The 26,189-nt window shown below is 38.1% G+C and overlaps 2 protein-coding genes across 7 annotated transcripts in view; one reads left to right on the top strand and one right to left on the bottom strand.

The window, feature by feature from the left end:
* The first annotated feature begins 1,802 nt into the window (after window positions 1–1,802).
* LOC121862066 (histone chaperone asf1-like) lies at window positions 1,803–15,812 on the top strand. Its single transcript, XM_042360002.1, has 4 exons — window positions 1,803–2,039; window positions 8,875–8,990; window positions 11,091–11,267; window positions 15,068–15,812. The coding sequence occupies exons 1-4, from the start codon at window positions 1,931–1,933 to the stop codon at window positions 15,263–15,265; spliced, it is 600 nt and encodes a 199-aa protein (XP_042215936.1). The 5' UTR covers window positions 1,803–1,930; the 3' UTR covers window positions 15,266–15,812.
* Window positions 12,809–26,189, bottom strand: part of LOC121862028 (bcl-2-related ovarian killer protein-like) — a 44,377-nt gene continuing 30,996 nt past the window's right edge. For 4 of the 6 annotated variants that reach the window (XM_042359962.1, XM_042359989.1, XM_042359978.1 and 1 more), the window contains one exon: window positions 17,095–19,503. In XM_042359962.1, coding sequence (XP_042215896.1) covers window positions 19,363–19,503 — 141 coding nt within the window. In that variant the 3' untranslated portion in view covers window positions 17,095–19,362. Of the gene's footprint in view, window positions 13,326–17,094; window positions 19,504–26,189 lie in introns of those variants that run through there. The other 2 variants (XM_042359970.1, XM_042359985.1) reach the window with 2 other exon arrangements.

Below are 26,189 nucleotides of genomic sequence, written 5' to 3'. Positions count from 1 at the left end.
ATCGGCTCATTACCTGCTTGGACGATCGGTCACGTCTCTTACGCACTGTTGGCAAGTACAGTACTGGGCATGCACTAGCTCCTGAATGTATCTGAACCTGCTCCAGTGCTTATCAAGTCTGGTCTTGAAAGAGCTCACACTCGGTGCCGTCACAACACACACTAACAGATTGTTCCACGAGTTCACAAATCTCACTCCGAAAAAGTTACCCTCACAGTTTTCTGAGTTTGTGGCTTCTTTAACCTTGAGCCAGCTCCAGGTAAGGGCACTCGACTGAGTAGTGCCCTTTGAGATGCTTATACACCCTAATTAGGTCTCCCCTTGCCCGTCTGTAGTATAAGCTAGGCAATTTCAGGCGATCTAATCTCTCAGGGTAGCTGAGGTGCCGTAGTGCAGGCACGAGTCTGGTGACTCTCCTTTGGACATTTTCCATCAACTGACAGTCCCTAGCATATCTCGGGGACCAGATGGGGAAGCATTTCACTCCTGAAGATCGTTACGAGGGACGGACTGTCTAGAATCTAGATATATGAACGACCTTATAAGACCAAATAATTTAGTTGCAGTGTACAGCAGTGTCACCCTACTTGGGCGATCGTCAGTTTTTGGCAATTTTTTACTGTCTTGGTTAACTGGCATAGTATGGCCAGGTTAGATCAGGTTACGTTTTTTATCCCTCATTAAATACAGTAGATACCAAATCTAAGAATATAATTAATGAAATTGATTATATATCTTCAGTTTCTTTAAGCTATTCGTTATATAACTGTACCTAGACTATTTGGAAGGTCATTATGATTGAATTATGTGACCTTAATACAGCAAATGAAAATTTAAATCACTGGAATCATCAACTAACGACGCAAGTTATTGGCGTGCTTGTTGTTGACCTGTGACACCACGAGTTGTACGAGGTTACGTTTTCTTTGATGCGCGAGACTACTATTCCAATGACCCATGACCACCACAAGATGCTGTGTTTACAAGGCTGTCTGCGGTATCGTCTGCACGAAACGCAATGGCCTTTGGATACAGTGATTTGTAGTTATTTGGGCATTTTTTAACTTTATTCTAAATTATATTAGTTCTTGCTTCAATGTACTTTCACTTGCAACTGTCTATTTTTCAGTTTTACTTTCAATGTATTTTAGATAGCTGTAATAACGCAGAGGATGGGACTTCAAAGCTTACGAACTCATTTATAGCAGTGATTTAGGGCCATATGCAAGAACACACGTCATCAAACATGGCCGTGCCCATAGGCCAATTTAGTTTTGACAAATTTATTTAAGTATCGAGTCACAGCTAAAAAAAGCCGTCGCTCAATTTATAACCAACTTTGGGAGATGTATACCAAACATAGAACACCAAGGAGGCGATACCGAATAAACAAACTGAATAGGTTTTCTTGGAATGAATGTTATCTAACACGTTAGTTATTAGTGTTCTATTTGTCTTCAATCTATGACATTCATCAATCATCATGCACTCACTCATTTTGGCAACCTCACTGGGTTGTGTGAACTTGTGAGTCATCAAGTACAGCTGAGCCCTCGTGGTGATCATTGGATTCAATTGGTGTATAAAGACCTGTATTCAAAATCAGGTTTAAACGTTTAACCGCGGTGCAGTACAACCGTTTTGAGATGTGTGTGAGCCTCGGTTGACGACCTTAACTGCTCTAGTCATATTCAAGGTTCGAAATTGCCGCATTTAATTGACCAATCACAAGATGCGATGTACATGCAAACCTTCTTGACCAATCAGCTCGCAGGATTCAAGTTTACTGTGACGTTTCGCGCCATATTCTCTCACAAACACACACAACTTTTGCCGCCAAAGGAGGGTATGGTTGCAACTGTGTGTCCGTGCAATCAAGTGTAGTTTTAAGACATATATTGGAATAAATTGGTTACCAACAACTATAGTAATGGCTAAAGTACATATAGTGAACGTGGTGGTGCTAGATAACCCGTCGCCGTTCTTTAATCCCTTCCAATTCGAAATAACATTCGAGTGCGTGGAAGACCTCCAGGAAGGTGAGCAATGTATAATAATTTCTACCCACAGGCCGTTCCCTGGTGTAAGTTTCTAGTGATATTTGTTACAGTGGTATATTGGTGACTGGTAGTATGATATCTTGTAGTTAGACATAGACAGGTGGGAGGTAGTTTTTTGGGTGATGGTTTTATGGTTGTTTTATTGTTGATACTCGTAGTTGTTAGGTTCTATCTTTTTATGTTAGTGCACCTTTCTACCCAACCTTACCTAATCCCCTGGAACTCCCCTGATTAGGTTAAGTTAGGTTAGGTTGGTATTTGGTGATTTTTTTTTTTTTTTTATATACACATTTCTAATTCCCAAAGAAAGAACGGGGCCCTATTATAAATTGACCTTAGGTTCCTGCATATTGCTTGTTGTTTTCTGAAACTATCTACTGCATCTTTATTTTCTGAGGTCAGTATCGTTTCCTTGATATGTTACATTAAAGCACAATATTTACATGTGTGTTTTGGTTGTTTGCACATAAATACAGACAATAGTTTAGTTTCCTTTTACGCAATTACTTATTTGCAGATTTATATTACAGAAAATGCTATTTGTTAATATTTTATTTGTTAGATTAACAAATAACTCTACCATTGAAGTGCACCTGAATTAGTGTAAAATTATCATTTCTGTCCTCTACCTATTTGAAATGGAGGTCAGAATTGCTCAAAACTATTGGAAAAATCATAATTTATACCTAACCTAAACCTAACTGCATTCAATGACCAAAACGATAATAATACCATTAGCTTTTTTTAGAGATGTATAAAGTGCTTTGGGTGATATTGTAAGATCCTGGGTATTGGCACAGGATATAGGAACGGCAGCTCTAGGCAAAGCATTGATGTCTGTTGGTACGGCAAGCTACATTGATAGTTACTAAGATGGCCTTTCTGAATAACCTAACCAGAGTTTATAGAAAAGCGCCGTTCGTTCTTTGGATATTAAAAATATGTTTTTCCTATGGTATTTGAGGATTTCGAACGAATTTGAAATTCATTTCTGCCGGAAATCACTAGTTTTTAGATTCCCACCCCCAAAATTCTTAAGGGAAAAGGTTGGATTTTTTTTTTTTTTTTTTTTTTTTGTAGCAAATCTCATAAAATACCAACCAACCAACCTAACCAGGGTTGCACTTCCGTTTCTTACTGTTCGACTGAAGAAAACTGTGGCGACACCACCAAATGTGTTCTTCACAGCGTGTACACTGGTTATTACACTTTGGACAAATAACGTTAGGTAATACACCATGTTTTTAAAAAAAGAAAGAAATTAACACTTTTTCTGATGAAACTCGGTGTAATGGGGGGAGGGGGGGGATTTAGTGGTAGAAAGTACTGTATAGGAAGAATTTATGGTGTAGGAATGTAAAGTGAAGAAGTTTGGTAGCGTGGACGGTTAGTTGTTTAGCTGTACATTATATTCGTCGGGGGAATCTTCTTAAACATCGATTTTAAGTACCTCTATTTATTCTTCACTCAGTGACACAGACATATTAATAGCACATTATATTTACCTTACCAGATACTGACTCGGACACAAACATGAAATGAATACACTTCCCACCATAAGTAACTCACCCTATGGATAGCTCTGACAATGACTCGTGTGTGACCTGAGGGAGGCCCAGTGGGTGCTGCTGGACTATGTCTCCTATGGGAGACTCTGCTAGCTGGAGACGCGGTGCTGGGAAGGGAAGTCTCCTTCCTGATCTCGACTAGTGACGAACGTGACTCCGTCTTCTGTCTTCAGTGATGTGAAAGTAATCCCCGTGGAATGAGCTGCAGGGCCTTTACATGGGCGGTCACCAACCAGCAGATGACCTCTCCCATTTAACACTAGACTGGGTGTGTCTAGACAGGTGTACTGGCTGGAGGGGTTGCTTCTTGAGTCACGGTTATGTCCCAGGGTTAAGCTAATCCCGTGGAAGTGAGAATACTGGGTCAATGTGAGTGACCCCTCTAGGGTCAGGTCTGAACAGCTGTGTTTGTCCAGGTGTGGTTGTAACACGGTCATATTGCAGGGATAACTCCAGTACCTAGTGGCCATGCCCTCTCCTGGGTCAGGTCTTAATCTCACTGTAAGATGTTTCAACTTACGTGGGTGTACAACTGGGCCTCTACTGTTATATGTGTTGTCTTTCTGTGGGATGTAAGCTATGGTCTGACAAGCAATCATTACATCAGCAATTGACGCAAAATAATCTCTTAACACAATGTTGGCACAGCTCTTCCACCTGTTCATCCACATCTGGTACTGAAAATTCAAATCCCTGCTCCCGACGCACCCACACATTGCTCATTGGCTAAGAAAAAAAACTTGTCCAATAATGAGTCTCCTATCGCCATAGCCAAAAAGAAACTCCCACACCACCTCCCCGCACATGCGCTTAAGAAGCGAAGACGGAGGTAAGGAGCACTGGCTGAGGGGAATTCAGACCTCCGTGAGATGTAAACAAATCATCACAACACTTGACTTACCAAATACAGTACGTATAAAATTATTGAAAAAATAATATCTTGGTTATCCTTAATTTCCAGCGGAAATATCATGGAATAAAAATGTTTTAGAATCGTCAAAACATTACTAAATACATATTACAAGTAATAACAGCGAGAGAAAGGCCGGTGCCTTACTATAGATTCATCACCTAACCTAACCAATAATAACACGCTCAGTAATTTATGGGGAAACTGCTATCACCAGAAGTTGTTCGATTTTGTTAATTTTTTCCACAGATGTTTTTATCATTACTAAAGCAAGTATTTTAATAGAGGCAAAAGCTTTATATTTTAATTATAATTTTTTAGTCTATGTCTAGTCAGGGCATGAAGGATGAGGAAAATTGCATGGTAAAACAGTAAAAACTGCTTTGTGGGTGAATAAATTAATTATTTACCATAAATACGCCTACAAAAAATCTGTCGTCGACATTTGTTGTCTGCCCCGTTTGTTTACAACCAATTCGCTTGGTCTGAGCATACTCTCACATCCACAAAAAATGTATAGCTAGGCTGCTTTGGTTGGTTAGGTCAGGTACTATATGGATCTAGTAAATACTGTACTGCTTTTTTTTTATTTTTTAAATACATGCTATAATGATAAGAATATCTGGAAAAAAATGAGTGTGATAATATTTAGAAGTTGCCAGCACCTACTTATATGTTGAGTCATATAGGGAGAAAGAGGAAATTTTTTTATTTATTCAATGACGTTTGTCGGATATTTATATTTTTTTAGTATTTTAACCGATAAAGTTACCCACAATATTAGTTGTTCAAAGTGGGCAGGGCTTTGAAGTACAGTAGAGGGAAAATGTGGGGTAAAATACTAAAACAACAACAACAAACAAACCTTCGAAAACCTTTTCTAACCTTCCATTACTTGTAAAAATGTTAAGAATTACTTAAAAGTTTATGGGTCCCTCATCTGAACACCGAAAACAACACCATCACGTACTAAACTGAATACACAAATAAGGTAAACTTTTTAGGGTTTTTACGGATTAGGAAACATTGGATCAGGTTTTAAAAAATTTGTTTATCCCCCCCCCACACACACACACACACACACACACACACACACACATATTTTCCCTGTACTTGAAGCCCGACCCACTTTGAACAACTAATATTGTTGGTAATTTTATCGGTTAAAATACTGTACTGTACCCCAAAAATAAAAAATTTCGTGGAAACGTTACTGAATAAATTATGTATTTATTTTTTCTCATTCTCCCTATATAAGATTCATTCGAGACCAGACTTAACCAACACTGGCACAGTTACAGATACATACTTGCTAACAAAAGGTCCCCAGTGATTGGAAAGTGATAGTCACTCCACGAACATCTATAGACTGGTGAGCCTGACCAGCATAATATGTAAAGTACTGAGAGTATTATCAGAGATGCCACGATGGAACATCTACGAAACAACCTTGTAAAGGATTGCCAACACGGTTTTACACCGGAGCGCTCCTGCTTAACACAATTGCTGAAGGTATTGGATATTTGGACCCATATTCTGGAACTGGATGGTAATATCGGCAATATATACCTAGATTTTGCCAAGGCTTTCGACAGTGTACCCCCACGAAAGGCTGAAAATCAAACTGGAAGGGTATGGAATTCGGGGAAATGTCCTAGCGTGGATAGAAGACTTTCGACATGACCGCAAGCAGTGTGTGGTGATTAATGGCACGAACTCATCATCTGTGCCTGTCACAAGCGGGGTACCACGGGGTAGTGTATTAGGCCCACTGTTGTTTGATTGTTTAAAAAATGACATGCCTGACGTACACTCCTCCATACAAATGTTTGCCGATGATACCAAGTTATTTCGGGAAATCAAGAACCATGCAGACTGTGAAGAGTTGCAGAAGGATCTCTGTGAGCTCCAAGAATGGTCGAAGAAATGTCTGCTGAGATTCAATGTCATGAAGTGTAAGAGGATGCACCTGAGGCATACCATTGGTAAGGATGCTATCATATGTCCCAACGGGATGAAGAAACTGCACTATTTGAGACAATGTAAGAAGGACCTAGGTGTGTATGTTGACAATGAGCTGAAGTTCTCGGGCCATTGCGAGAAGAAGGTAAATCAGGCAAATAAATTATTGGGTCTTGTAAGAAGGTCGTTCTGATATCTAGACGGTCCGTCCCTCGTAATGATCTTCAAGAGTGAAGTGCTTCCCCATCTGGAGTATTGTCACCCCGTCTGGTCCTCGAGTTATGCTAGGGACTGTCAGTTGGTTGAAAATGTTCAAAGGAGGGCCACCAGACTGATACCTGTACTTTGGCACCTCAACTACCCTGAGAGATTGGAGCGCCTGAACTTGCCTAGCTTATACTACAGATGGGCAAGGGGAGACCTAATTGAGGTGTATAAGCATTTCAAGGGGCACTACTCACTCGAGTGTCCTTACTTTGAGCTGGCGGACGCTCGCCCCACAAGGAGTCACAGCTCAAGATTGAAGAAGCAGCAGGTCCAGAAAACTGTGAGAGCAAACCTTTTCAGAGTGAGAGTTGTGAACTCTTGGAACTATCTACCAGAAAGTGTTGTGATGGCACCGATTGTGAACTCTTTCAAGACCAGACTTGACCAACACTGGAGCAGGTAAAGGTACATTCAGGAGCCAGTACTTGCCAACAGTGTGTAATAGAGACGTGACCGATCGCCCAAGAGGCTAACGAGCCGATCAATTGGTGAAGAGGATAAAAGAAAAAAGAAAGGCAACAGAGACGTGACCGATCGCCCAAGTGGCTAACGAGCCGATCAGTGGTGAAGAGGGTAAAGGTAAAAGTAACAGAGATGTAACCAACTGTCCAAGCGGCTTACAAGCCGGTCAATAGCGGAGAGGATGAAGTAAGGTTGCTGGTTTAAGTGCAAGCATTGTAGAGTAGTATTACTAAAAACTTTAAATAGTTACAGTAGTTATTGGACACAAAGAAACTCCTGTCTTACCATGATACAGTACTGTATATATGCAACATGAAATTTACCAAGATACTGTAATGTATTTCAAGTCCTCTTGAGTTGAATTTTGTGAGCAGAAATGTGTGTCTTGTACTGTATTATACAGAAGTTTCATCTTTACAAAATTCAGTTAAATTTCTTTTTGAACATACAAGTCAATCAAGAAAAATTTGCAAATTGCATTCAGAAGGTTTTAGCTGTCAGAGATATGGAGATGTATTATTACAGTAGAATTTAGAACAGGCAGATTCGCTGCCACCATGTTTACTAGAATATGACTGCCTGCTGCTGAGGAAAACTTGAAGGAATTTGGGGTTACATTATTCTCCTTGCCATTGGTCAGCTTGTTAACCACATTGGCAGTCTCAGTTACACACTGTTGGTAAATACTATACCGTACAGTATATACATGTCATATACTGTACTGACTCCAGAATGGCTGGGGTGCCACTTTGGTAAATGTCACTAAATGTTATAAGAAAAAAAGGGTATTGAATATAAATTACTTTGCCTTTAATATGGTTTTGATGGTCTTAAAATGGAGACCCAATAGGTATATTTAGTATAGCTTCCTATATTAAATCCTGACTCACTGAAAAAACACTAGAACTACAGTACTACTTTTAAAGTGAACTATAATAGTGGATCTACATATTGACACCAAGTAAGACTTGTTCAGTAACTAAAACAACTATCTGTGCAAGTTGGGGTTGATATGCTCCAAAATTTTACGTGTGACTAGTGACCGCCCTCATTTACCAAAATTTATCGTCCGTGGTCTCGTATTGTTTCCCACAAAGTATGCACAGATACTGTAGTTGTTTTAGCTACTGTACCTGTAATGTAATTTTCATGTTTTGTGTGAGTGGCAAGTTTTTTCTCACTGTACAGTATTATGTCGTATACCAGCATCCCTTGATATAGGCTGACTCAGGCCACACCCACTTTTTGGGAGTTAAAAATAAGTTTTGTTTTGTAAATGTGTCAAAAATTCACATTTTATTTTCATGTATCCCCCATGAAAATCATCTCCATCTGTCTATAACATCTTGGTTAAGGTTGTTTTTAGCATCTCCTTTGTTGCTGATACAATTTAATATTCTTTTAGGTACAGTAGATTAATTTTCACGGGTTCTACAAGTCTTCTTCTGTACTTTATTCAGTCTAGTACAGTATAAAATACAGTACTGGATTAACATCTTTATAAAAGGGAGGTGGGGGATATACATCTTTTTGTTTGATGGTCTAATTTCATTGCATTTGCCCTGAAGACAGTGTAGATGTGGTTTTGTTACTAAATATGCAAGGGATGAAAAAGTGTTTTTATTGTTTGTGATTTTCATTCCAGATCTGGAGTGGAAGATAATTTATGTAGGAAGTGCAGAGAGCGAGAACTATGACCAGACTCTGGACACAGTATATGTTGGGCCAGTACCAGAGGGTAAACACATGTTTGTATTTCAGGTATGTATTACCTTACCTCTGCAGAAGGACGTACATTACTAAATGTAATTGTGTAATATGTCATACTTTAAGAGTTTGGAAGATTATATGCTCACACTTAACAAATATTTAGCATCTCTTAGTGGTACTTTACATAATACTAAAAAGTGCAACCAAGAATTTTTTTTTAGGGAATCTGGTTTTTGGAATGTAATGTAAAAGAGCACATTTGTGTATTTTTCATCCTGTTTGATAAATGCAGCAGGCATAGACACTCAAATCTGGGATCTTTGGAACCAAGACCAAACTGGTTTTCAGGATTTTTCTGTTTCCTTGGCTATGTTACAATTTCCCTGTGGATATTCATTTGTCACCCCAGAACAGTGTTGGGGTGAGTGGCAGTGGTGGGCACGGTTCCGCTAATTAGCGAAGCTAACTTTCTCGTTTAAGAATTAGCGTTTTCGCTAACTTTGGAAACCATTAGCGTTTTCGCTAACTTTGGAAACCATGAGCGTTTTCGCTAACTTTGGAAACCATTAGCGGACCAATTAGCTTCTGCTAAATTTAAGTCCCCTAACAAAATTTATACATGTTTGTTCCTGTCTGTTGTAAGCGTGTGACGCCGCGACGCGTGTCTCCAACAGCCAGTCAGGCACGCTTGGCTGACTGCGTGTTAGTACGTGTAAACGTGACAAGACATGATTTGTTGACGCCGCTCTGCAGCAGCTGAGCGAATGGAATTTTTCGATTATTAAAGTTTAATACTGTAATTTTTTTTTTTTTTTTTTACAGTAGATAAAGACTGTCAGAGTATGTTGAAAGAATCATAGAATGTAATTGTAAACTAATGTATAATTTAATTTATCATTTATTTGTTAATTTAATTAGGATCTTTTTGTGTCAATATATTTGGTTATGCTAAGTACTACATAAGTTCATAACCAGGATGTCATCCAAGGTGTGTGCCAAACAAAATTTTCTAAAATTTACTTTTCATTAAAGTTTAGAGTTTTCTGTTTATTTACTTGGCTAAGACCAAGAATAAGTTATATAAAAATGCACTGGTATTATGTGTATGTGGTTGGTATTGCATATTTACATGAATAATGAATAAGGCCGATAGGTTGTATGAGAATGCAAATTAATTATTTGTGAAATTGTGTACAGTGTACACCTTGATAAGTTGATCATCATCTGATCTTGGCATGATGTTATTTGCTACATCTGCTATACAGTACTATAGTTTTTGGATTCGTTTAATACTTTCTGTCTTTTCGTACAGTAAATAATGATTATAAAGTGTATGTTGAAACTTGAATGTAAACTATGTTTAATTTCATTTGTTCATTTAATTATTTGTGTACACCTTGATCATCATCTGATCTTGGCATGCTATACTTTTTTGGAAAGCTCTATGTCTAAGCTACAAGACAACATATGAAAATTTCAGCTCTCTAGGTCTGTTTTTAAGGGTTTTAGAGCAAAAAAAAAACGAAGCTAAATTCATATAATAAAAGTTAGCTTTAGCTTCTAATTTTTTGAGCTGTTAACTTCTTAGTTAGCAGATTAGCGGTTAGCGAAGCTAACTTTTCGTTTAACTGTGCCCACCCCTGGTGAGTGGCCCTCCATTATCTCATGGGCCACAAGATTGAGATTTGGCATGTGCTCTAACCATGACCCCTCAAATAATCATACATACATTTAATGCAGGATGGATGTTTCATAATGAGTTACAGAAAATTATTATCCTTTACGGTAATATAATTATGATTAAGTTCAAATAATAAGAGCAAAAGAAACTAGTAAGTATTGTAGTACATTCAATACACCACCTCCCATATTATGTGATGCTTGAAGACAAAATTGGGGAAGCAGTGGGTATACAATATCAGATGACTACCTTACAATACTTCATAAAAAAACAAATTATGATAAATAAGGCCAGACATTTTTTATTTTGTTTTACATTTTACCTTCAGTATTATTATTGTTGTAAAGGTATTAAGATTAATTCTGTACCATCTTTAGGCATAAGATTTATTTTATGTGCTGTACTGTACTGTACCATGTAAAGTCAGATGTGGAGTTCTTATGCAGTACTGTACATTGTACCTCTTTCAGGCTGATCCTCCGGATGAAAATAAAATTCCTGTTGGGGATGCAGTAGGTGTTACTGTGGTGCTCTTAACATGTGGTTATAAGGGTCAAGAGTTTGTACGTGTTGGTTATTATGTCAACAACTCTTACACAGATCCTGAACTACAGGAAAATCCACCAGATGTTCCTCAGTTTGACAAGGTAAGATGGGATAACAACACTTAATGAATATGTCCGTGAACAGGGTGTCTACTGGTCTGGAAAAGGCAGGGAATTTTACAAATAAACCTGGAATTTAATGCGAACTCAGTTCAACTTTAAAATATTGTTATTTTGGCAGCAATCTTACCCTAAATTAATGTGGTACTATATATTAGGTAAGTAATTAAACTTTTAGGAACAAATTCCAGTACAGTAAATAGTCCATTCCAATAACTGAATTGTTGTATACCGGTACCTATCATATTTCATGTCAGTGATCAAATGACCAAATATTACAGGTTATACCTACTAATTCTGCAATGAATATTGCCAGAGATGATTTGCTCTAAAATTAAGTGACTTTAAGTGGTCCAAATATTAATCATGAGTCATATTGGTTGATTAGGGATGTGAATTTATTTTTATTTATTTATTTTTTTATTTTTTTATTTTATTTTTTTGCTGAATTTCCGCCTTTTTTGGAACGTCCATGTTGACCCACTAGAATTGCGCAAATCCAAGGAGAAAATTTTGGAGGGGGAGTCAAGGTCTTTGCCGATGTTCATCACTAAGCTTGGGGTTGGTTACAAAAAGGTTTTCAATTTCTTGATTAATATCATTTGTATCATCTTTAAAATTCCCAATAGTATATACATGTTGAAAACCTCAAATTTTTTTATTGTCATAATAAATACCGAATTAATGTACCTGTACCTGGAATTTCTCAAATTTACACCTGGAAAAGCCAGGGAATTTTGTTTTGTCTGGCCAGTAGACACCGTGGTGAATGTATGTTTAGCTTATCCAGATGTATATTTATATATTGTACTATATCCATACATACACAGTCAGTTCTTGGTATTTGCTGATTCATTAATGTGCAAAGACTCCATTACTGTACTGTATTGTGTACTTATACAAAGTCAGTTCTCAATATTTGCTGATTCATTTTATGTACAAGGACCCCATTACTACCAGCCCCTTCGTGTATGCATGAATAATTTGCCATTGTACTTGCCAGCATGTTGTGACCTCTTAGTGTAAGAAAACTGTTAAATATGAAGTGTTGCACATAAGAGGGGCAAACCTACCATTACATTACGTACACAGTATTGAAAACCTGTATTCTTTGGTTTCTTGTAGGCAGCTGTATGCTCTTTTGTGTGAACACTCAGATACATCAAAAGCACCCTTCTTCTTGGTGGTTTCAAGGTTGCCTTTAGGGTGTACATGAGAGTTTAATAGTCCCTAAATATTCTTTTCACATGGCGGGAGAAACAATGTGCCGCTCCATGCATTTATGGTCGTTCGGTTGGGTGACTTGCTTACAGCCTCAGGGTAGACCGGCTCCTGCTTCTGTATATGGCATGTGTGTGCTCTTTAATTTACCCATTTAATGCCAGAACAACTGTGCAACATTACCTATTAGTTGTGGCAGTTAGGTGAATGCCTTTAGATGTTGTCTTGGTTAAAATCCAAATTAAAAAAAATATATATATAGATACATATATATTTTTATAGGTAAAAATGATACTCAGTCAAAATTGGTAATATTTTATTCAATTTTTATGTGCTCTTAGAATTATTAATTACGGTTTACACTTACCTCATACTGTTTTTTTATAAATAATACAGGTAGTCGATAGTTATAATTATTAGTAATCGGTCATTTTACGGAAAGTTATAAATTTTTTCCTAAATATTCATAAAGTATTTACCCTAAAACTACAAAAGTAAGACCAAAATGATGAAAATCGATAAAGATTTGTGCAAGTTATGGACAGGAATAGGTACCAAATTTTCAAACATTCTGTGTGCTTACCCTTTTTACACAGAACATCTCATATGTTTTTTTACATTTCATTTCTTGGAGAAGCATTAAAAATGCTTAATATTGTATGTTTCATTAAATAAGTTTTTAACGGTTTAATAAATACTGTAATATCAAATGAAGACAGTCGATCAGCTGGTAAAAACAGTTTCCCAGACCTCGGTAGATGGCAGCATGAGCGGGCATGTCATCTGGTAGCACAGACCAGCAGCTTCAATGAGAAGTAACTAGGGAAAGAGAGAAACCTGTACTTTTTATATGTAGACTTAGGAGAAGGCTTTTTGACAGTAGTACAGTGGGCAATAAGCAAGTTGAAAAGTTTCTTGTTCAAATGGTTAAACTGTATTAGGGCTCAAGAACCTCTTAAGAGTTAATGGTGAGGAATTTGAGGTGAAAGAGTCCATCAAGGACCTATTTTGAGCCGCTTTCTGTTTATCATGGTGTTAGAGGCATTATCAGGGGACTTGAGGACTATTGTGCCTTGAGAGTTGTATGCTATTGTCTTGGCTGGTGGTAGACAGTATTAAAGAAGTTGTGGAGAATTTTTAAGAAGTAGAAATACGGAATGGAGTCAAGGGTATGAGAGTGAATGTGGCAACAATGTTAATGATTTGTGGCATGGGTAAGGTGGAAAATGGCCATGTATATCTGTAAGAGGAGTGAAGGCAGTAAATCAGTACTGTAATGTATAGTTTGTGTGGAGGGTACCCAAGAGATGCAGTGGTGTAAATGGCAGACTTGCAGGTTGTTGCCAACTTTAAATGTTCTGTTTGTACAGGTAATCATGTGGCTGTAGCAAGGCTGGGAACTACAACATAGGAGGTATTTCCCTGGATTGTGTCAGTGTTAAAAATGTGATGTATGGAAACACGGGCAGTTAGAGGATGACGTATGTAGTTTAGAGAGAGTTAAAATGATAATGGTGAGATGGATGTAACATAATGCCAAGAGGTTAGAAACCTTGTTCACTGTTAAGTGGGTAGCTGGGTATTGAGAGCATTGACAAGGGTTTGTGCAGAGGTAGCCTGAGGTATTTGAACATGTGGAGAGTATGGAGGAGACGAATTGGATCAAGAGTCTGAAAGATGTAAGTCAAGTATGACATGGGGGAGAGGTTGTGAGAAATTACCTTGAAAATAAAAACCTGATGAAGGCTGCAAGAGACTAAGCAAGCAGTTGAATAGTTGCCTTCCAGTGACCACAGCTACTCCACGCATTATTGACCGTTCTCATATTTTTTTTTCTTTTTATGTTGATGGAATTGTGTATTTTGCTAACCTTGTTAGACTCTTGAAGACTACAGTAATTGTTGAAGCGAAGTACTGTAATACCATTATAACGACAACAACTTGTGTAAGAGTGGGAAGTAGCCATACAATGGTGGTAGTGAAATGTCCATAACTTGGTGAGTTTGATTACATTGATATGATATAAAAGAATTTTTCTTGATAAATTTACCATAACATAGCAGACTGGTTATACTTAAGGCTGCAGTACAGCATGGGTTTGCTGTGCATGAATATCATAAATATAAACTTTTCTTATGTTTAGAAATTGAAATGTACTCAATTCCATCCCTTTTATGTGTTTCCTGGCTACTGTATTTTGAGTAGCAAGGGGTCAAGTAAAGGGTAAAGCATTACCTTCCTCTACAACTTATCCCTGGCATGGGTCAATGAGTAACCATTGGAAGGGACACTACCAATCCTTTGCTTTAAGTTTTCTTGATCTGACTTTTTATATTTCCATATACACCCTGTACTGTATTCCTGTTTGACCTTAGATATTGCTTTCTTAGGTGTCATTGAGCTAAAATATTTCTTCCATCTTGGTCCATGCCTTTGGTCCATTTATATAGATTTCTTTTGTACATAATTTTTATGGCCAGAGTAAATGTATAATACTGTGGCCATAAAAATTTGTTGCTTATTTTCCATTTTTTAGTTTTGATGAAGATTTTATATTTCAGCTCCAGAGAAACATCTTAGGAACTCAACCTCGTGTCACAAAATTCAAAATTGATTGGGATGATGCTAAGGATTCCGAAAACATCCCTCCTTCAGAAAATGCCAGTGATGGTGCCTCCACCTCCCAAAACTCATCGGACATGAAGCCAGTCATAGCAGTGGAGAACAGTAATAGTGCCTGTGCTATGGAAGTTGCGTAAACCTTTAGTGTATAGATGATATTTCTTTTGCATAAATTTTCATATGTATATGTTGTTTATGGACGGTAGATTCAGTGTTAAATTATAAGGTACCTGTTCAATCAAACCTTTGCGGTTTGAGTCATAGAAAAAGAAAAAGTATTTTCATATTGCCGTATATTAAAGTTTGTTATGTTAATGAAGACATTGAATGTTATTTACTCATGATAGAGCCCTTATTTTATAAATTCATTTTTATTGACTATTATTTATAATTCCTTATTTTATGATCTGTGCCTAAGTCTTTCTAACTTTATGCAGTTTTTCTTTGTGTGCTGTGAAACATTGGGGCTTATTCACAATATTCCACCCTTACAGGGTGACCTTAGCTCCAGTTCATTGGAACGCAGGTAGATGCTTTAAAGAGGCATAACTCGTACAAACATTTAAGCTCAAATGTGGGCTAAAGTAATTAAATTGATGGTATAGATGTTAGTTCACTAGTCCCAGTCTGAAAGGATATGCTGTGTATAGTTAGTTATTTTAATTAAATGTAAATTTCTTGTCATTATTTGTTTCAATTATCTGGTGTTGTCTACGGGAGTGTGTGCACAATCTTTTTTAATGTGTTCTACAGTATATTGCAGACATAAGTACCACTGCCATTATTCTCTGTAAATTAGATTACACTTAGAGCATTGTTGTCTGTGAAGGTAAATAAGAAAATCAATCCATTGAAGATGTAATTGTGGTATTTAACACTATAATACAACCCTGGTTTCCACCCCAACACCCAAGAGCCTACCTGCAGATAAGACTGGCCATATTATTACTTAAGTGTTTTCCTCTGGAGACACATACACTACAGCTGGTCACTTCCAGGAGGCTGTCTGGCTGTTAAAAGTATTACTGGATGGTTGGTGGTGAACCTCAAACATTACTTACATTCTGCTTACACTGGCATTGTGGCTCTTAAAGGCAGCATGACCACCTCTTTATTTACTTAAAATCTTCTTCATTGCTCACTGTCAAATCCAAAGGGGTCATATCTGCTATACTTAAGACTATTTTACTATTTTGTTGTGCCACTGCCTATGCCTCATTTTTACACACCCAAGTCATCCAATTAGTACTGTATTGTACATACATGCCCCTTATATTTCATATTACTGTATTGCTTACTGTAATATCTTGATGCATGATAAGATGGCAAAGCGATATTCCAACCAATCATATCCTCCATTAAACATTGTAGTAAACTTGGCCTACACATCCATGTATAAAAAACTAATCATTCATTGCAGCCTCCAATCCAAATACTTGTACTGCATCAATACAAGAATAATCATATTTCTGACTAATCACCTCTTCCGCTTACTCCTGCTTAGGCTTGTCATTTATTATATATATATAATCAACAACCTCACCAGCAAGGAATCGAACCCTCGACCTACTGAGTGTGACTAGGGAACGCTTACCGGGTAGGCCACAAGGACACTAAAAGCAGTTCTAGACTCTGTTATATTTCACACAACGCCTGTTCATCGAGCTGATGGCGCCGTGAACCTCATTGGGAAACTGCCCGTGCCTCTTATGTGGTGTCAGTAGCATTTTACCGAATCCAGCTGGTATGTATGAAACGCGAAGTATGTATGTATGTATGTATATATATATATATATATATATATATATATATATATATATATATATATATATATATATATATATATATATATATATATATATATATATATATATATATATATATATTTGCAACTGTGGAGCATTCGTATAACTTATCACAACCGAAACAACCACACGAACCTATGCGGTTATGAAGCAAACACAAATGAGAGCTGAGAAATTCATTGGGCAGTGGAGCCCTCCAACCACTGTGTTGCCTTTATGTACAATATGCTACAATAACAGATACAGTGAAGAATGTTTTTAGATCTTTACAGTGATAAACCTTGAGTAACTTGCTAAATTACATATGACCATTTGTGACTCACACATGGAGTGTAAAAAAGTAGTAGTATTGGACAATCTGATGAGTATAAACCCCTTGTTTTCCCCATTAAAAAGCCATAATTTCGGGCAAAACATGACCACTTTAATATACAACTTGTACTTAAATGTACGAGGTTAATTACTAAATTTTTTGCCAAGTGCCAACTGTGGGATGTTTATACTCGAATTAATTGCAATGATTCCAACCATGTAATTTATATACTGCTAAGTCAAGTCAGAGCTATTTTATAAGAGAATAACTTAAATTCCCTGTCTTGTATAATCCTGAGTTCCTGACATGCATCACCCCTCCCCCTCCACTCTCAACTAATCTCCGCTCGCTGGCTGTGAACACTCCCCCTCCCCTTTCCTCCCAGCCAGCAGGGAAGGCGAGATGGCAATGGTCAGGATTTTCCAGGTTGAATTTGGTTTAGGCTTAAAGTTTTTCTCTTACAAAATGTCACTGACTTGACTAAGCAGAATATAACTTGCATTGCTGGAATCCTTGCAAGATTGCAATTAATTCGAGTATAAACATCTCTTAGTTTGCACTAAGAGTTAAAAATTCTAGTCCTCTAGTTTAGTACATTTGAGTACATGTTGTACACTAAAGTAGAGTAATATGCTGCTCAAAATTATGGCTTCTTCATAGGAAAAAATCATAGGCAGATAAATTGAAAAGTTCACACAGGTTACAGCATTAATCCAAGTTTAAAGTTAAACCAAACAACCACAACTGTGCAGTTGTGACTTCCTGATATAACCGCAATTTGACAAACGTGACATCACTATTGTATATCATTAAATGTTTAAGATCAGAAGCAGACTTCTTTAGTTAACTAATACAAATAATGCCATTTTTTTGTAAAGTGATGTATATAAATAAAAACTATGTAAGCTGTTCTTCAGTGAAGTCAAAATACTGTGCCAGGTTTTGTTCTTTTAGTGACTTATTCATGAAAAGATAACTTTGCACAATTACTACAATATCATTTTTTTTTAGTCAATTTATAAAAAAACTACACTCATTTGTCCTTGTCACCAATGCTGCTCTCCTCACATCCCCACTTATTAAAACATTTACAAAACAGAATATTAATTTGGTTTTCTGAATATAAGTTTTAATATCCAGGAAGTCTCTAAAACCATTACCTTTTCTATACATTAATACTATATACTTTTAAAGCAATATGTTATTCTCCCCCCAATCATTATTTTAGTGTGATTAAACTTAACAAGCCTTGCCAATAATGATGCTAACAAGACAGTATCATGTATAAAAATTCTGGAAGGTAAGCTTTTATTCCTCAGCACTGTACTCTATTTATCTTCAACTTTCACAAATATACTGTAGCCTTTTGATAATATGGCTGACTGTCGTTTCTGTACACCAGTTAAAAGTGTCAAGACAATACCACATGACGTAGTCAACAAATTACTGAACACTATCATATGAAAACACTACCATTTCTCTATTCTGGCACTCTCCTATCCTTCCTACTGTAACTTCCTTATTCTTGACACCAGCACTCCTATCCTTCCTACTGACACTTCCTTATTCTTGGCACTGGCACTTTCCCAAGGTTGGCAAACCCGTTGTTTAACTACCCTGTACAATACTTGTATTTCCCCAACCTAGGCACTGGCACTATATTGACTCAATTAGTGGCACTTTTGTACAACCACATTTACTTTCCTGGCCAACAGCACATTCCTAGCTCAGCTGTGTGTGTGGGTTGGGGGAGGGGGGCTTTTTTAGCCTAGGGTATCAACATACTAGTGACAGGCTGTGAGTCATCACTACTTTGCTACACCTCACCAACCACTAGCTAGCTGGGGATTACATGAGCCCAGAACAAGGAAGAGGGACTATCACAATATTCTTAGGGGGCTATGTTACCCCTCAAGGGCTAAGGTATCCTGAAGAGGAATGGGGTTACCCTAAGAGGAGGGTTATCACGTTACCTTTAGGGTGCTACGTTACCTCCTGGGTACTACATTATCCTGAAGATGAATGCAAATCACATTACCTTTAAGGGAGCTATATTACCCATAAGGGTATCTCTTAGCCTAATAAAACCCTTAAAGGGAGAGGAGCAAAAGTTGACTCAGGTGACAAGCTCACCCAGGAACTTGAGGGCCAGGATGATCATGAAGGCAGCAAGGATGAGACCCACCACCACAAGCACCAACACCTGCAGCACTGAACCCTCTGTCTCTGGCGTCTGTGACCACGTCAACAGTGAACTCTGAAATAAACACATTACCATATGTTAACAACAGGGAACATTATTGCCTCTAATTATTAATAGGATCTAAATGATCGTTGTTACAAGAACTATAAGTTAACTAAAAAGAATATTAGGTGTACCAATCAATCAATACAGTACCGTCCTCATATCTGAGGGTTGGCAGCCACAGTCCTCTCGGGTTGTTTTTATCAATCCTCCAAGGTTTTGTATCTTTGGGGGACCCAGTTTTTAATTTAATTCATTCAGCCCAGTCTCTGCCTTCCCCTGGCCCTCGTACCCTCAACTTCGTCCATTAATATTTGTTACAGGTATTATCCCCTCGTCCCTAACAATATGACCAAGTTAAAATGAAACACTATAAATTTATCACTAATATAAACACAATGAACTCTGTAACAATATTATTAACCTCTTCACTACGTGGAGGCTACTTTTAATATTTTATTTGGCTAATGCCAGACAATTTTATTCGGCAGAGTGAACTCCATACACAAGTACAGTAGTTAAGGAATATGGTATCATCCTCTCTCAGTATTAATAATATTAACAAAAAGATGTCAGAAATAACAACGTACCCTGTGTATTGTATAACCTTATGCACTACATTAGGTTAGCAATACTAAAATATTGAAGACAATATAGGTTCAGTACTTAAAAGTTAAAAACAAAAGAATATTAATTTAACATAAACATTAACCCTATAATGTACTGTACTGTATAGATAACATTAACTTAAGATGAAGTAATATTAGGTTATTGTTTTCAGTGTCACCGTTAACTACTATGCCCACTTTTGGCTTCCTTAGCAACCATTTATATTTGTGGATGGTGAGGGGCTGCTAGGGGAGTCATCGGTCAATCAAATAAAATGAATTGTAAAGGTTGTTAAAGACCTATCATTAAAATTTTTATATTTGGGGAATTACTAGTCCTAAGACTCTTGGAAATTTTTTTATTAGTCTTGCAATGATAATTACATACTACCTATGTTTTTTCATGGCATTCTTTAGTGTTTTTGTTTTCTTCTGGATGTACTAAAATAGTTAAACACATTCATTTCCAATTTCAAGAGAAAATACTTATACGGCCACATGATTACTGAGGCATAAGCCTTATCATTTCAGCCATAATCTTGAACACTTAAATTATGTTCACAATTTCAATACTGTACTGTATAGGTGTATACGGTAATAGGTCAGGTGTTTTCTGAGCTACATACGCTTTTCATCTGGAAGGTGAAAACCAATGTGCTTAAATGGTTCACGAAAGAGTATGTTAACAATCTTCCTGTGCTTTAGGAAAGACGGTCTGACACAATGCTGACCCACATTGTGTTCTCAGATGAGAGTATAAGATATAAACTGTCAAAGCTATTCACAAGAGTCCCAGCCCTGATATGGTACACCCCAGTGTTAAGAGACCTGTATAACGAGCTTGCAGAGCCCCTTAAGATCCTGATCTGCAAATGCTTGGATAAGGAAAAGGTCCCCGATGACTAGAAAATGGCATCATAAGAGATGCCGTGATGGAACATCTACTACGAAACAACCTTGTAAAGGACTACCAACAAGGTTTTATGCTCTAGGTCCTGGATGTTTGGACTAAAATTCTAGAACAAAACAGAAATATCGACAATATACAGGGTATACCTACATTTTGCCAAGGGTTTCGACAGCATACCCAATGATAGGCTGAGAATTAAATTGGAGGGGTACGGGATTCAGGGAAATATCCTAGTGTGGATCGGATACTTTCTGCATGACCGAAAAGTGTGTGGTGATAAATAGTATGATATCGTCACGTGTACCTGTGACAAGCGGGGTACCACAGGGCAGTGTATTGGGCCCATTGTTGTTTGTTTGCATCATAAATGATATGCCAGAAGCTATACACTCCTCCATACAAATGTTTGCAGACGATGCCATGTTATTTAGGGAAATAAAGAACCAAACAGACTGTGAAGAGCTGCAGAAGGATCTCTATGAGTTTCAAGAATGGTCGAAGAAATGGCTGCTAAGATTCAATGTCACGAAATGCAAGAGGATGCACCTGGGTCGCACCAACAGTAAGGAGGCGTATCACATGTCCCAACAGGAGGAAGAAACTACATTAATTGAGATCGAATGTGAATAGAACTTGGGTGTGTATGTCGATAATGAACTTAAGTTCTCAAGTCATTGTGAGAAGAAGGTGAATCAGGCAAAAAAACTAGTAGGTCTTATAAGTAGGTAGTTTAGATATCTTGATAGTCCGTCGCTCGTCACGATTTTCAAGAGTGGGGTGCTTCCCCGTCTGGAGTACTGTCACCCCGTCTGGTCCCCGAGGTATGATAGAGACTGTCAATTGATTGAAAATGTCCAAAGGAGGACCACCAGACTGGTGCCTGCACTTCGGTACCTCAGTAACTAGACTCACTAGCTAGAAAGATTAGAGTGCCTGCAACTGCATGGCTTATACTACAGACGGACAAGGGGGGACCTAATTGAGGTGTATAAATATCTCAAAGGGCACTACTCAGTCGAGTGTCCATACCTGGAACTGGTGGACGCCCGCCCCACAAAGGGTCACAGCTCAAGATTAAAGAAGCAGCAAGTCCAGAAAACTGTGAGGGCGAACTTTATCGAAGAAAGAATTGTGAACTCTTACAACAACCTGCCAGAGAGTGTTGTGACGGCACCGAGTGTGAGCTCTTTCACGACCAGACTTAACCAGCACTGGAGCAGGTTCAAGGTTCAGATACATTCAGGAGTCAGTGCATGCCCAGTACTAGCCAACAGTGCGTAACAGAGACTTGACCGACCGCCCAGGTGGCTAACGAGCCGATTAGTGTTGAAGAGGATGAAAGTAAAAAAGTCAAGTCTACCCTAGATGCCTGAGCGGTGTTCTGACTTAATGCTGCCTGTAGGATTCATCTCTTTATGACGTGCCTGACACTAATGTTGCTCGCCCGTGTTGTTGGCGAGTAGAATCATTATCGGCGTTTCATTCATGGCTACCGGGATTACTATATGCAGTCATTCATTTATGGCTAGCGGACTCACGGCACTTCATTAATTCATAGCAGTAGAATCATGGCATTTCATTCATTCCCTCTTGGCTAGAAATAATGTTACCTATAGTTTTCCACTGCAGAGGATGAGATAAGTGCAGCAACACTCTTGAGGTTTATTGAGCAGGACTGTGTGTGTGTGTGTGTCCTTCCTTGGTGGTTCTTGGAAATCTATTATAAGAATTCCTCGTCCGGAAAGTTATTGGAATTTTGCTAATGGTCATTGACAGTCACAGGGAAAAACGTTATTTTTTAAAACTTTAATAAATAAATTGAAAGATAAGCTTCGTTAAGGTCTCTCTCTCTCTCTCGTCCTCATCAGTGAAGATCATTATTTCACCGAGTCAGGAATTACAACCGATAATTAAGACACTCCAAATTATGTATCCTTTGTGAAACAGACACTTCACGCAACTTGACAACTGTAAATTAGGTAACGAACGCACTGTTATATACGTAACAAATACACTAATTTAGGTAACGAAGTACCTGTATAGAGGTAACATAGCCACTGTGATCTAGCTAACGAAGTACCTGTAATCTAGGTAACGAAGCCACTGTAATCTAGGTAACGAAGTACCTGTAATAGAGGTAACATAACCACTGTAATCTAGGCAAGGAAGCCGCTGTAGTCTAGGTAACGAAGTGCCTGTAATAGAGGTAACATAACCACTGTAATCTAGGCAAGGAAGCCGCTGTAGTCTAGGTAACGAAGTGCCTGTAATAGAGGTAACAAAGCCACCGTAATCTAGGTAACGAAGTTCCTGTAATCTAGGTAACGAAGTACCTGTAATAGAGGTAACATGGCCACTGTAATCTAGGTAACGAAGCCACTGCAATCTAGGTAACGAAGCTCCTGTATTCTAAGTAACGAAGCCACTGTAATCTAGGTAACAGCTACTGGAAAATGTCACCTGTATTATGTATCAATGTGTACTTAGGTGGAACAAGACCAACCCTGCTGTTTCCACGAGAACTCTGAACTATGTTAAGTGTAGCGTTTAAATGCATTTAAAATAACAACTCTAATTTTTACGACAACATTAATAGTTCCGAAATAGTTAAAGAAATACAACTCTAATTTAATCACCTGTTAGTGAATAATGGTTTCTAAATACTGGTTGCATAGTGCAGACACAGGTTACGTTATTGAGAGAGTGTGGGAATTTGTTTACTACCACCTTGACTGTCCAATTGTTCATACCGCAGGTTGCCAGGGTCGGGGGGCCGTTCCCACGCTCATGTCAGGGCTATAGGCTGTATGAGTAGCATCCTCTTCTCTCTATTTCTGTCTCTTTCTCTGTCTGTCTGTTATTTGAATTCATTTCCTTTTTGTTATGTAAGATGGATCAAGGGGAGACATGATAATGGATAGTGTTGTCTATGAAAGGAAATATGCTAAGATAACCAGGTACAATAATATATTCACACACATACACACTTGTTGGCATCCTTTACTTAAATTATTATTTTTATTCTCTTCAGACAGTAATTAACATACCGGTATGATGTATTATTAAATCTCTTTGCACTAAGCCAATTTTAATCTAACCTAACCTAACTAAGACAAATTTAAACTAGCCACTCTATCTGTATTTTTCTGGCTAAATAAACTGTTTCAATATCAATAACCATCCTAGCCTAGTATATCCATCCTGAGTGAACATAAACGCATCCAATTATGTCTGACATTTCACTATATAATTCCATTGTATATATTTAAATAACTACAACAACAACAATAATAATAATAATAATAATAATAATAATAATAATAATAATAATAATATATACACGGTATGCAGACATCATTCCATAATAAAAGGTAAAATAAAAGTGAGTATTTTATCATGATGAAGGAAGGCTGTTGACGGTGCAAATAACGTCTCGGGGTGATGGCTGCCGTTATTTTCAACAGTATAATAAAAAAAATTACTCCCCACTTCACGTTCGACGAAAATGGCAAGAAAAAAATAATAAGTGCTGTAACGTTATCAAAACCTGCTGTAAATTAGGGGGGAAAGTGGCACATTGCGACCACGACTCGTTCAGAAATGTTGCGAGTCTTTCCGTGATATTGTGGCAACGTGTTTTCCATTACTGATGAGGTGGAGGTACAGCTGTAGTGTGTGTGTAGGTGTGTCTGGAGCTGACATTAAAACAAAAAAATGAACCTAGGGCAATGGTTGATTTTAAGGGGCACTTTTTTAGGTCTTAATATACTTCTCACACACTATACAAGTAACGTAAGTATTTTATTTTTATTAATTTGCGTACTAATTTCGGTAACGTGTGTGGCGGGTTTAACTTGAGTACTGAATCTAGCCCGTTTGACTCCAAGACGACCTTAACTAACCATCCTCCTCCTAATCCTGTTTATGGTCCTCTTTACCCATCCCTTTTTAGGGGTAGGAGTGAGGGACGGGGGCTGTCAGGACGTCTCCACCCACCTGAGTCCTTATACGGGAGAGGTAAGGGCGCTGGTAGATGACTGATGACCGGCCTTGTGTGTCTCTATGCGTTTCTCTCTCTCTCTCCCCTTCCTCTCCTTCTTTCTTCCCTCCTCCTGCCCCCTCTCTTTGTCATTTCACCTACTCTCCTTCCTTCCCTCTCTCCTACCCTTTCAATTTGCCCCCTTCCCTCCCTCCCTCTCTCCTCATCATATAAGGTAACCCTCCTTCTCTCCCTCTCATTAACCAACAAAAGAGTACAGTGTTCAGATCTCAAAAACGACACTGAACAACACAAAACCTGCACCACTACTACTACTGCTAACTACTGTACTATTACTATTTTTTTAAACTATTACTACTACTAATACCTTATTTATCCTCACCACTACAATCACCTTAGCCACCACGGTTACCACCAATCAATAACCCATATTATCCCTAATCACTATATTACCAACACCATTAACTACCCCCCCCCCACTCCCAATCACCACGATCCCATAGTCACCACCACCACCACTACTACTACTACCCTAACTATCACCACCAACCCTTCATCCACTACCCCAACCACCACCACCATACTTTCACCATCACTACCACCACCCTACAGGTGATGCTGGTAGGTGTGTAACCCGTTGTTTTTTTTGTACACGCTTCCGCAATTAAGCTCAACAGACCGGTGTGGTGTTGTGTTGGGTAAGGTTGATGGATTGGTACATAGGTGTATAGATAATTGAGATAGATAGATAGTGAATAGGTACATGTGTAAATATAGATAGATAGATAGATAGATAGATAGAGAGAAGAAGAAATTGATGGCTGGAGATAACCAGTTGAATTAATTGATGGGTAAGTAAATATATAGATAGCTTATTGTATTGAAATGTAGATGAATGAATAATATTGAAGGATTACTACTACTACTACAAGTATCTCGCATTTGTTTACACTGAACAAGTAGGATAACAATAACAGGTGTGTGTGTGTGTGTGTGTTCAACGATGCAGTGTTTTTGTTTTCTTTGGCACCGTGACGTCAGAGCTCAGGGGGGTACGCTGCCTTCTGTTGACGTCACCTCTGACCCCACAGCTGCTTGCCCTCACATTGGTTCTTCGTCACCGATGCAGAAATTCATCCATTGAGAAACTCCGGCCTGTTTATTTATAGTTGTTGCAGGA

Source organism: Homarus americanus, unplaced genomic scaffold (assembly GCF_018991925.1).
Source record: "Homarus americanus isolate GMGI-L3 unplaced genomic scaffold, GMGI_Hamer_2.0 scaffold40248, whole genome shotgun sequence".
In the NCBI taxonomy this organism is placed as follows: domain Eukaryota; kingdom Metazoa; phylum Arthropoda; class Malacostraca; order Decapoda; family Nephropidae; genus Homarus; species Homarus americanus.
Note: the sequence above shows the minus strand (reverse complement) of the source record. Positions and strands in the feature narration are given on the sequence as shown.